This window comes from Rhipicephalus sanguineus, chromosome 7 (assembly GCF_013339695.2).
Source record: "Rhipicephalus sanguineus isolate Rsan-2018 chromosome 7, BIME_Rsan_1.4, whole genome shotgun sequence".
In the NCBI taxonomy this organism is placed as follows: domain Eukaryota; kingdom Metazoa; phylum Arthropoda; class Arachnida; order Ixodida; family Ixodidae; genus Rhipicephalus; species Rhipicephalus sanguineus.
The window spans coordinates 10,468,972-10,481,740 of NC_051182.1; the positions used below are offsets into that span (position 1 = coordinate 10,468,972).

The following is a 12,769-nucleotide window of genomic DNA, read 5'->3' on the forward strand; positions in this document are numbered from 1 at the left end:
CGGGCATCCATGGAGAGTATTGACGCCCACTCTACAAAACATTGGTACTCCTAGGGCAAACTGTTCACATATGTGGGGTAATCGGCACTTCTAATAACGACTTCAATATTCAACCTGTAATGTGCAACTATAAAACGCGTTATCTACGGCCTGATTTAAGTGTCGCGCGTACAAACGCGACTGTCGAAGCGCTTCTCCGTGAACGGCTGTACCGGAGCGGTGGCGCCAGAGCGGGCGGCAAGGAGATCTAGGCCCCAGACACCGCTTCGGCGCCACGCAGCAGGCCGCACCTGTTTTTTTTATGTAGCGGCCGTGGTTTAGGCCTCTACCGAGAAATGAAGCCAGGCTAGCGATTGTAAGATGGTACGAACACGGTTCGATTACGCTATCACATTCTACTCTTGAAAGCGAAGCTCAAGCGTCCTCCAAGTTTTTATAAACAATAACCAAAATAAACATTTCACTTCATGTCTTCTCGAGTTAACACATCATAAATAAATAATAAGAATATTAGAAATTCGAGATGTTTCTTCTGTAGAATACTTCTTCGCCTCTTTCTAGCGAAGTTATAGCATAAATCTTGATGATTGTCTTGTATAAGTATGAAGGAATATAAAATGTTACCTGCCACGTCAAGACGAGAAAATTTTCGTCATCCATAAACGTCGCATTATTATGCGCACAGCCGACTTTCCGCGGCACGTGTCACGTCAAGCCATAATGTGGCATCATAGCAATTCTGTCTTACCGGGTGTGTCGAATTCAGCCATGACGCGGATGCCTCTGGCGGCGGCCTCGTCAATAATGTACTGCACGTCAGTAGGCTTGTAGACATGCGTCTCAGGCTCAAAGGCACCCTGAAACATATTTTCTGGCATTGTTTCGGCCCTCACATATACATCGACTGCACAAAGATTAGTCACAGAGCACCTCATAATAGTGATATGTCATCATTGATCCTATACTCCCTGCAGGAAATAAAAGAAATTCTACGGCCCATGCAGCCTTTTTTACCTTGTTCTTTCCCATAACATTCGAACTAAGAAATGGGTAGTTGACAATCACCAGTTTGTAGCAGCCACAAGGAAATTCATATAGATTTCTCAGAAAGGAAAAGCTTCCTAGTTGAAGAAAAGTCGTCCTGGTCTGGGGACAGCGCCTATCGGGGCTGTCGCTCTCCCAACTGAGCTGCCCTGGATGTCAGCACCCGGCAGTGCAAGTGTGAATTAGTCAGCAACCCTGTAGCTCGCTTGTACGTGCCACAAGAATCCGAACAGGAAAAGATGGCGACACGAGAAGCACGACATGCCTGCGCCTGTTCGCGTCTGTCTAAATGGCTTCTGATGAAATATATAATTTGTGGATTCCCAGCATCGACGTCTGTCTGCCTGTTTCCACAAATTCGTGACCTGGACTTCGTCTGATCGCTTTCGCTTCCTGAATTACGCTAGCCTCAGCTGCTTCGCCTGGCCTATAGCTGCCAGGAACCCTAGCACCGCAGTCTTCGCAGTACTTCCCGAAATGAGAAAATCACGACTTCTCCGGAGGTACCGTCATCATCGCCACAGCCCCGCGAACCAAAGGGTTCCGTTACCAAGATTCCCGAGTTCGGGTTGCTGGACTCGGAACATTAGTTCACCACCGTCGAATCACTGTTCCGTCGTCATCGGCTCACTTCTCAGTCGACCATGCATGACCCATGTCGTTGGAGCGCTTCCGCCTCATACTGCTGCAGTCGTTCGCGACGTTCTACGTTCTTCTCCGGCCGACCACCCCTATGACGATCTTAAGGAGACGCTCATCAAGCGCACTACCAATGCAGAACAACATCGAGTGCAGCAATTCCTTACATTAGAGGAGCTCGAAAATCACAAACCTACTGACTTATTGCATCGCATGCAAACCTTGGCTCCCGGTCTTGCTATTTCACCGAATAGCACACTTATTCGAGAAGTTTTAACAGCGAAGCTCCTTAGCAAATCGTTCCTTGCGAGTCGATCGCAGAAACCTGTCATCCTCTTCACGAGTATCTGCCACTGTGCAGCCAACTAGAAAACTATCATCATCATAAACAGGCATGTACCACAGAAACTGGGTAAGTCCAACTACTCACCACTGGTCCACTAAGAATGAAGAAGGCAAAAGTTAGCCCAAGAAATGGCTATCATCACTGAGATATTTCACAGAAACTGGACAAATCCCACTACTCACCACTGGTTCACTAAGAGTGGGAGAAACAGAAAGTTATGGAAAGAAAGAGAGTGAAAAATAGAGAGAAATAATGAAAATAAAGACATAAAAAAGATCGACAGAAAGATATAGAAAGAGAAATACATAGAGAGAAAGAAGCAGAGACCGAAAGAGATAGAAACAAAAGAAACATAAAGAGTGCCACGTGCGTTTCTTTATCACTTTTGCTGTATTCGGTTTTTGGCCACAAAGACTGTCAGCAACGCTCAGCGCGAACCGCGCCTCATTGTTCGAGAAGCTTCGCGATCATTGTAGATCGTTTTGTTAAGATTGCGCGAAGCCGCGCACACTCGAGCTTATTCTAGAATTTGCACGACAGCCAGCGATAACGCTGGAATATTCGACGGCACATGTTTAAATGCCGACGCGCTTCACCGCTTGTCACTTGATCGACGGTCGACGCTCTGTTCGCCGCTATCAGTGTATTGCTGTAGCTTTCAGTATCTGGTCCACAAGTTCGGCCTAATAAAGAGTTTCATCTCGACGTGCTGACTGCTGCCTTCGTCGACGTCATGACCACGTGACATCTGGTGGAGGTGCTGTTCGTTCATGTTCCGGATGCCCCCGTCAAGCCGTGAACCCAGCCCACAGCGCGGAGAAGACATCGACGCCAAGGCCGAGCAGCGAGCAAGCCGCAGGCAACAAGGCCTACCGCCAGAGCACGGGCCTCTACCTGAAAAGACCCGGCAAACAAAGACCCTGACCTCGACCACAGCGACGATGACAGACGCTGTGCCGCCCGCACCGATCCTTCTCCGGACGCCTAAGGAGCCACCAACCTTCCGCGGATCGTCGCTCGAAGACCCAGAAAGTTGGCTCGAAGCCTACGACCGAGTCGCCGTTTTCAATGCCCGGACCAGCGAAGACAAGCTACGGCATGTCTATTTCGCTTTGGAAGACGCCGCTCGGACCTGGTTCGAGAACCAAGAACGAACCCTGACGACGTGGGACGTTTTTCGCTCGAGGTTCCTGGCAACCTTCACCAGCGTCATCCGCAAGGAGAGGGCCGAGGCTCTGCTCGAAACCCGCGTGCAGCTGCCAAACGAAAACGTGGCACTCTTCACAGAAGAAATGACGAGACTGTTCCGCCACGCAGACCCTGAGATGCCCGAAGAGAAGAAAGTTCGCTTCCACATGCGAGGAATCAAGCAGGAGTTGTTTGCGGGACTGATCAGAAACCCACCCAAGACCATCCAAGAATTCCTCGCGGAGGCAACAACCATCGAGAAGACGCTCGAGATGTGCACCCGGCAGTACAATCGCCGCGCATTTAAAGACAGCGCGGCTGTTCATGCCCTCGGCTCCGACGACTTGCGCGAGACGATCCGAGCAATCGTGCAAGAGGAGTTGCGAAAAATTCTACCTTCACCGCAACCTCAGGTAGATTCCATCGCCGACGTCGTGCGCCAGGAGATCCAGCAAGTCACTGGGCGCGCCTCAGCTAGCACAGCCGCAGCCGCAAGCAATGAGCTATGCTGCTGCACCCCGAAGCAACGCCCCACCTCCTCGACCACGTCAAGACTCCGCGCCGCCCCAGCAGTTCCGCCGCGAGACACCACCGCCGCCACCACCGACGTCATACCGCCCACCAGCCGGCCAGAGAAACACGCCGAGGAAGACCGACGTTTGGCGCGCCCCTGACAACCGCCCGCTCTGCTACCAATGCGGTACAGTGTTCTGTACAATGCGGGGAGGCCGGCCACACGTACCGCCGCTGCCAATACCGACAGATGGGGCTACGCGGTTTCGCCGTCAACGCGCCGCGCCCTCAGCCAGGCCAACGGCCTCGCGACATCAACGACTACCTCACCGGAACACAGTGGCAAGAACGACGACCTTCTCGCTCGCCTTCGCCGGGCCGCTACATGTCACCGCACCGCCGGCAGTACACTGGCCCAAATCGGGGCCGGCCGCCTTGCCCGTATCCGGGAAACTAAGGGCAGCAACCGATGGAGGTGCGGTTGCTGTACGACGAAATGCCGAAGATCCTCCGCGGCCGCCGCCGACGACAACGCGACGAGACCTGCAGAACACGACGCGAAGCAGACGAAGCCCTGCCGACGAAACCTCGCGGACCGAAGAAGACCCGATGACGCAACATGCAAGCAGCGGAACATACCGACGCAGCCGTGACCCGACCCCGCGACCCAACCGCAACGCAAGACGACGAACTAGCGTCCTCGAGGTTCTCATCGACGGCCACAACGTCACCGCTCTCGTCGATAGTGGGGCCGACTCTTCCGTCGTCAGTGGGCCATTCGCCACCGAGATGAAGAAAGTAAAGACCGCTTGGAGTGGACCCGAAATCCGGACAGCTGGAGGCCACCTGATAACGCTGATTGTTGTCTGCACGGTGCGAGTCACCTTCAATAACCAGACTTATCCTGCGAGCTTTGTAATCCTACAAAACTGCTCCGGGGATGTGATACTTTTGAATGAACTTCCTAAGTGACCACGGCGCCGTCATCGACCTGAGGTCTGAGTCGATAACACTAACCTCAGACAAAGCGCTCCCACCCCGCGCGACGCCAGGAAACCGTGCATTGAATGTGATAGAGGAGCAAGTGACCGTTCCGCAGCGTTCCAGTGTCATTATTTCCGTCGGCACCAAAAAGCTGCGTACCTTGAAGACGTCATCGAGGGCGATCAGCACCTACTCCTGAACCTTCGAATTTGCGTCTAACGAGGTATAGCCGAGCTGCATGACGGTAAAGCAAAGGTAGTGCTGACAAACTTCAGCCACAAATATAGGCACCTCAACATTGGTACGACGGTCGCCTACATCAAAGAATATGTAGTCGCCAGCGATGCTTTCGCCCTCTTCGATGCTGCCGAACCTGCTTCGACGAGTTGAGGTGCCGAACCAGATTTCGACGTCAACCCGAGCCTTCCGAAGGTTAAGCAACACCAGCTCAAAACCCTGCTCCTGCAATACAAGGACTGCTTTTCATCGTCGTCCAGACTTCGGCAGACACCGATCGCAAGACATCGCATCATAACAGAAGAAAGTACCAGGCCACTTCGTCAGAGCCCGTACAGAGTTTCAACGCGAGAACGTGAGGCCATAAAGAAACAAGTCGACGAAATGCTACGCGACGGCGTCATCCAGCCTTTAAAGAGTCCGTGGGCGTCACCTGTGGTGTTAGAGAAGAAGAAGGATGGGACCCTACGTTTCTGCGTCAATTATCGTCGCCTGAACAAAATCACGAAAAAGGACGTGTACCCTCTCCCACGTATAGACGACGCCCTAGATCGACTCCATAACGCGAAGTGCTTTTCTTCGATGGACCTCAAGACCGACTACTGGCAAATCGAAGTCGACGAGAGAGACCGAGAAAAGACTGCCTTCATAACACCGGACGGCCTGTTCGAGTTCAAGGTCATGCCCTTTGGTCTTTGCTCGGCACCTGCGACTTTCCAACGAGTCATGGATACTGTATTAGCTGGCTTGAAGTGGCAGACTTGCCTTGTTTACTTGGACGACGTCGTTGTGTTTTCCTCGAACTTCGACGAACACCTCCAGAGACTTCAATCCGTACTTCAAGGAATCAAGAACTCTGGGCTCACCCTGAAGCCAGAAAAGTGCCGCTTCGCGTACCAGGAGCTCTAGTTTTTGGGTCACGTGATCAGCAAGACTGGAGTGCTCCCAGACCCGCAGAAGACAGCTGCCATCGCCGCTTTCCCGCCACCCACCGACAAGAAGGCCGTGCGCCGATTTCTCGGCTTGTGCGCCTATTACAGACGCTTTGTCAAAGACTTTTCACGGATAGCCGAGCCACTAACGCAGCTCACGAAGACCGACGTCGAATTCAGGTGGCAAACAGCGCAAGTCGGAGAATTTCATGAACTCAAACGACGCCTCCAGACACCTCCGATACTTGCGCATTTCGACGAATACGCTGATACGGAGATTCACACCGATGCAAGCAGCGTAAGACTCGGCGCCGTTCTTGTGCAGGGGACGGTGGACTGGAAAGGGTTATCAGTTATGCTAGCCGGTCGCTGTCTAAGGAAGAGGCCAACAATTCCACAAGAGAAAAGGAGTGCCTCGCCATCATCTGGGCTATGTCCAAGTTTCGCCCCTACCTCTACGGCAGGCCCTTCAATGTTGTGAGCGACCATCACGCCTTGTGTTGGCTAGCTAACTTGAAGCACCCTTCAGGTCGCCTCGCACGGTGGAGCCTAAGACTTCAAGAGTTTGACATTACCGTCGTGTACAAGTCCGGAAAGAAAAACTTCGACGCCGACTGCCTGTCTCGTGCCCCCGTCGACCCACTACCGCCCGACGACCCGGATGATGACAGCTTCTTGGGAGCCATAAGTGCCCACGACTTCGCCGAACGACAGCGAGCCGACGCGGAACTGAAGGACCTTGTGGATTACCTCGAGGGCATGACCACCGTTGTTCCGAAGGTATTCACGCGGGGACTAACGTCGTTTTTCTTGCGCAACGGTGTTCTCCTAAAGAAGAACTTCTCACCGCTTCGAGCCGACTTTCTTCTCGTGGTACCCTCGACATTGCGGCCAGAGGTCCTCCAAGCTCTCCACGACGACCCGACCTCTGGACACCTGGGTGTTTCTCGCACGCTAGCAAGAATACAGGAGAAGTACTACTGGCCGCGCCTTTCCGCCGACGTCACCCGTTACGTAAAGGCCTGCCGGGACTGTCAGCGACGCAAGACACCGCCCACTAGGCCAGCCGGACTTCTGCAGCCTATCGAGCCACCTCGACGGCCGTTCCAGCAAATGGGGATGGACTTACTGGGGCCGTTCCCGACGTCCAATGCCGGAAACAAGTGGATGGTCGTGGCAACTGACTACCTCACCCGCTACGCCGAGACAAAGGCCTTACCCAAAGGCAGTGCCGCCGAGGTAGCCAAGTTCTTCGTGGAGCACATCGTCTTGGGTCATGGCGCCCCAGAGGTCCTCATCACAGACAGAGGTACCGCCTTTACTGCGGACCTAACTCAGGCGATCTTCAAATACAGCGAGACGAGCCACCGCCGCACCACCGCCTACCACCCGCAGACCAATGGCCTCACCGAGCGAGACCATCGCCGACATGCTGGCCATGTACGTCGACGTCTAACACAAGACATGGGACGCCATCCTTCCGTACGTGACCTTCGCGTACAACACGGCCGTACAAGAAACGACTCAGATGACGCCATACAAGTTGGTCTACGGACGGAGCCCGGCAACGACGCTGGACGCCATGTTACCAAACGTGACCGACGAGGAAAACATCGACGTGACCACCTACCTAAAGCGCGCCGAAGAAGCACGACAGCTCGCCCACCTACGGATCAAGAACCAGCAGACGACTGACAGCCGCCGCTACAACCTTCGACGACGCCACATGGAATACCAACCCGGTGACCGTGTATGGGTATGGGCGCCAATACGCCGACGGGGACTTAGTGAGAAGCTTCTTCGACGATACTTCGGACCGTACAGGGTACTTCGGCGTCTCGGCGCACTCGACTACGAGGTTGTCCCTGACGGCATTACGAACTCTCAGCGGCGCCGTGCACGACCTGTGGTCGTCAATGTCGTGCGCCTCAAGCCATATTACGCGCGTTAACGATTCTGAGGACTATCATTTTGCTTTATTATTGCACTTTCCTGCTTGTGCTTATTGTGTATTGTACTTTGTTGCTTTATTCTTGTTAATTATTGTTGCATGTATTGGCCACCCCCCTCCCCTCTCCGTGTACTGTTTTAAGCATCGGGACGATGCTTTTTCAGAGGGCCGCATTGCCACGTGCGTTTCTTTATCACTTTTGCTGTATACGGTTTTTGGCCACAAAGACTGTCAGCAACGCTCAGCGCGAACCGCGCCTGATTGTTCGAGAAGCTTCGCGATCATTGTAGATCGTTTTGTTAAGATTGCGCACAAGACGCGCACACTCGGGCTTATTCTAGAATTTGCACGACAGCCAGCGAAACGCTGGAATATTCTACGGCACATGTTTAAATGCCGACGCGCTTCACCGCTTGTCACTTAATCGACGGTCGACGCTCTGTTCGCCGTTATCAGTGTATTGCTGTAGCTTTCGGTTTCTGGGCCACAAGTTCGGCCTAATAAAGAGTTTCATCTCGACGTGCTGACTGCTGCCTTCGTCGACGTCACGACCACGTGACAAGAGCAAGAAAGGAAAAAAGAAGAGAGAAAGAAAGGGACGAAAGAGAAATAAAGGCAAAAAAACATGACTTATCCCTCTGTCATAGGAATCGGTATAACACGAAAGTGAAACGTGTCTTCACAGACGTAGTTGAGGGCTTGTTGTGCATTCTTTCGCCCCAAACGCGAAGGAATGAATGCTACAGCATCAAATTGTAATGTTACGCGAAGAACGGCAAGCCGCTCGAAACTTGCAATGCACTGCTCAAGCAGAAAGCACGCGCGGAACGAACATACACAGGATGAGCGCGAACTGTCACAGTTGTAACTTATTTCTGTGTGAGCAGCGCGCTCCTTTCGCAAAAGCGGCCGCTGCAGTGAGCGAGGTGACCTTCGTGCTCTCAACGGAAACTTGCAGGCAGAGCGCAAGACGTACAAACCACCGAGATCGCGAGATAAGCGCCCGCACGAGCGACGACGCCCTGTCGAGGCGCGCGCTAATCCGCGTGCGGGACGACATTTAAAGCGCGCTCTTCGAGCCCCTCGCGCCATCTTGCTAGTGATAACGAAAACACGCTGTACCGCCGATCTCTGAGTACCGCCACCGGCAAATGGTGTACATAAATAGCTCGCTGTTAGCGTAGCAGAGAACATGCCGTCTGTGGCGGAGTCGTTTCGCACTGCGCGCTGGCGATCGAGAGGTCGTAAGTTCGACTCCCGGTGACGCAACTTTTTCTTATAGTTTTTTCTTTGCCATATGTTAGTCTTTATATATTACGACGTCATATCCGTGACGGAAATGTGTCAGTGGAGCCGTGGTGGACCCCGGCATAAAACACTTTCGTGTTAAAAAAGCTAGAGAGAGAAATATAGAAAGGAAGAAATAGAAAGAAACAGATACAAAACAGAGATACAAGAAACAAATAGAAAGACAGAAAAAACACGCCTCGCCACGATATGAATCATGACGAGTGGGCGAAGCTCTGGGTATCGCATGGGTGAGTAAGCGTACGTTACCCGAACGTTGCCCCACATAATGTAAATTCAGGGACATAAAGAGTCGACGGCAAAGCTAGGTCCTAAGGTCCATAATGTCTACGTTGAAGTCGTTGACTAGTATAAAGCATTTGTACTTGTAGGTGTTTTATATTGTTCTGTCACAAATATGATATATGTTCGTTTATTGTACACTTTTTTATTCGCATACACACTTATATGTTTGGACTATAGCAACGGTTTTCTATATACCGTCACAGCGGACAGTGAGAGTCGACGACAAAGGTAGGTCCTAAGGTTCATAATGTGTAGGTTGAAGTCGCCGACTAGTACAAAGTGTTTGTGCTTGCAGGTGTTTTATGTTGTTCTGTCACAATTATGATTGATATTAGTCTATTCTTAAACCTGATGGTTCGATTATACACGGTGCTGTGTAAGCATGAACCCGGACGCCAAACGGAAAGACGGACAAGCCTCGGGCTTAAGGTGCTTCGCGCCTAAAAACCACCGCCCAAGCACTCCATACATGCGGTTAACCAGCGAAGCCAAAGCGTGCGCCCCTGGTGTTAAGCAGTGGGTTAATCCAAACGTCGTAATGAAGCCTTTCTCAATTATTGGTATGGTTTGAATGTGGAAATCCGCCTGTCTTTGAGGATGTTGAGGATGACGTCGAACAGCTCGTTGACGTATATCACACAAGCCTCAGGATCATTGTCTCAAAGTCCACGCATTCGAGGAACACCATATACTGCATGAACCAGCGTTGCGTGTTGTAGCCGTGTACCTTGATGCTTTCGAACAGCTCAATTAAGAGGTCCCAATGAACTTCGGGGGCAGACAAAGTTCTTGCTTTCCTGCCACCAATGGACTGCGTTCGGGTAGACGCGGAGCCACTAGTCATTCCTCGACGACGTTGAGCCAGGTCAAATGTGAAGGCATCGGTGGGTAAACGTAGCCGTTATCGGGGCTTAAATTTGGCATGCTGCCTTTGATTAGCGATTTCTTGCATGTCCCACAGACCCAAAACTGAACGACGTCCGGAGAAGCTGGGGAACCACTGCGTCAGTACCTCCATGGCATTGTTCCATTGCAGTTGAGACAAGATCGCGTCAATCGTAGGCTGGTTGTTGTCCAACCACAGGCGGTCCCAGCCGCAGCCGCAGTGCCGCTCGAGAAACTCCCGCCGAAAGCGCGCGTTGGCCCCGGCGAACGCGTTGCGCCATTGCCATGTTGACGCTACTCTGCCGGCACTGCCTCCTCCTCGCCACCTCCGCCAAGCATCCGCCCGCCATGGCGCGCATGCTTGGGTCCGACGGAGCGACGACGTCACTGACGGCGCAGCCAATGGTGCGCGCGCTAAGGTGCGATGGATAGAACGACGTAACTAAGGGCGCAGCCAATGGAGACCATTGTGGAAACATGTGGTGAACGGTTTTTCGTTTCGCCTAGCCATATAAAGCTTTTACTGTAAAAAATAATTAGAAACGTACAAGACCACCGAGCTTCGTTCTTTCTTCAGGCTTGGCACTAGTGCGGAGCTGCCATACCAGGGAACAGGAAAGGCTGCGAGAAGAGCCCGAAACGACGGAAGACCAACGCAACGACGACGTGCCTGTAGATCTGTGAGAGGTGCAAACGCTCGGTTCTGAAGTTTGGATATCAGTGTCGTAACTAATCTAGCTAAAGCCTTGCAACAGCCTAGAAGAAACCAGATTAGATTTAAGAATCGTCCAGTTTTGCTTTTTCGAGCCTTGCGTGACTTAGTGCAAGCTTCGCCATGTTTTTCTACACCTCCTTCCAACGCAGATGCGCATGATCCTGGCCGCGCCTTCATCCTCGATGCTGGCTCAGTTGGCCGACCAAATTATGGATTTCGGTTTTCCCTCTGTGGGCACTTCGCTGCCCAGCAGATTCTTCGGCCAACAACGCAGCCAGTGGCGACAGCAATGCGGGTCTCCTAGCTGGTAACGAGCAGCTCAGCCGAGAAGTAGATGCAACTGACAGCTGATGTCACCGCCTTCCCAAAAAAAACCAGTCGTGTTCTGCACCACGAACTCTCCACCTCGGCCCCAATTGCTGCGCCCGCCGTTCTACTACTCCATGTGGCCTTTGCTGGTACCACCGTTGCTACGGGTCGCGCACAAACAACTGTCGCATGCCTATTCGTACGTGGGAAACGACCGGGCCGAACAGTGACGGCGACAGCTGTTCTCGGCCTCAGGGACAGTCGCCTATTCCACGTCACCGATCATACTACCAGGGTACGCTGTCTCGTCGATACTGGCGCTGAAATCTGCGTCCTTCCTTCTACGTTGGCTGAATGACGCCATCCTACCGACTACACTCCTCTCACCGCGGTCAACGGATCGACCACCCAGGTTCTTGGCAAAGTCTGTAACCCTTGACATCGGCCTCAGACGTACCGTTCGCAGGCCAGTCATCGGAACCGATTCCCATGGCACTACAAGCTCGTCGTCGACATGCGGTACAGACGCATTTTGTACTACGAGACAAGCTTAGCCGTCCAAGGCGTTTCCTGTCGCTCTTCACCGCTCCGCCTTCTCCAGGCGCACACAACTGATCCCGACCCTTGGTCGTTGCCGAGTTTTTAGACGTCTTCCGACCACCCTCTTTTCAGTCTCCGGTCGCTCACAGCGTGGCACACCACATCGTCACGATGCGCCCTCCCGTATCTGCCCGGGCTCGTCGCCTCGCACCAGATCGCCTCGCTGTTTCCATAAAGAAGCTTGAGCACATGCTTGATCTTGGTTTCATTCATCCTCCTCCAGTCCTTGGGCCTCCCCACTGCCTCGAAGTGTCCAAGAAGACTGGTGACTGGCTACCATGTGGTGAATACCGTGCTCTTAACATGGCCACTGTCCTGGATCGGTACACCTCTCCTGTAGCCCCTCTCTCGCTCTCGTCTGCTAATCTGAAGCGCAACAAGAAATCATGAACCACCACCAACGAGCCCAATTCATTGCTCTGCTCCCGGAAAGTCGAGGGGCAAAGGCAGGCCATTGTGAGAAGCACGTCATCACTTATTTTCCAATTTTTCATCCAATGTTAAGCATGTTGTCCTTCGAGCACGAATGCGAGAGCGGAGCGCTGAGATTAAACTTTGCCCCCGCCCCCTCCCAGCGCACGCCTATGCTTTCAACGTTTCATTGACCAGGTCTTATGCGGCTTGACCGGCTGCTTCGCCTATCTCGACGACATGCTTGTTTTCAGTACCACTACTGAAGCTCACAAGCTCCGTCTGCGCCAAGTGCTCGATAGACTGAGCAAGTTCGGGCTCGTTGTTACCGCCCTGAAAGCGAGTTTGGTGTCACGCAGATGGGTTTTCTCGGCTATCGCGTCAACGCACACGGCATCAGTCCACTACCGACTCTTTTAACC

The 12,769-nt window shown here is 52.8% G+C and overlaps 1 protein-coding gene across 1 annotated transcript in view; it reads right to left on the minus strand.

The window, feature by feature from the left end:
- The window catches only part of LOC119399286 (beta-hexosaminidase subunit alpha), a 276,820-nt gene that overhangs the window by 127,970 nt on the left and 136,081 nt on the right, over positions 1-12,769 (minus strand). Inside the window, exon 6 of the mRNA XM_037666102.2 lies at positions 749-857. Coding sequence (XP_037522030.2) covers positions 749-857 — 109 coding nt within the window. The remainder of the gene's footprint in view (positions 1-748; positions 858-12,769) is intronic.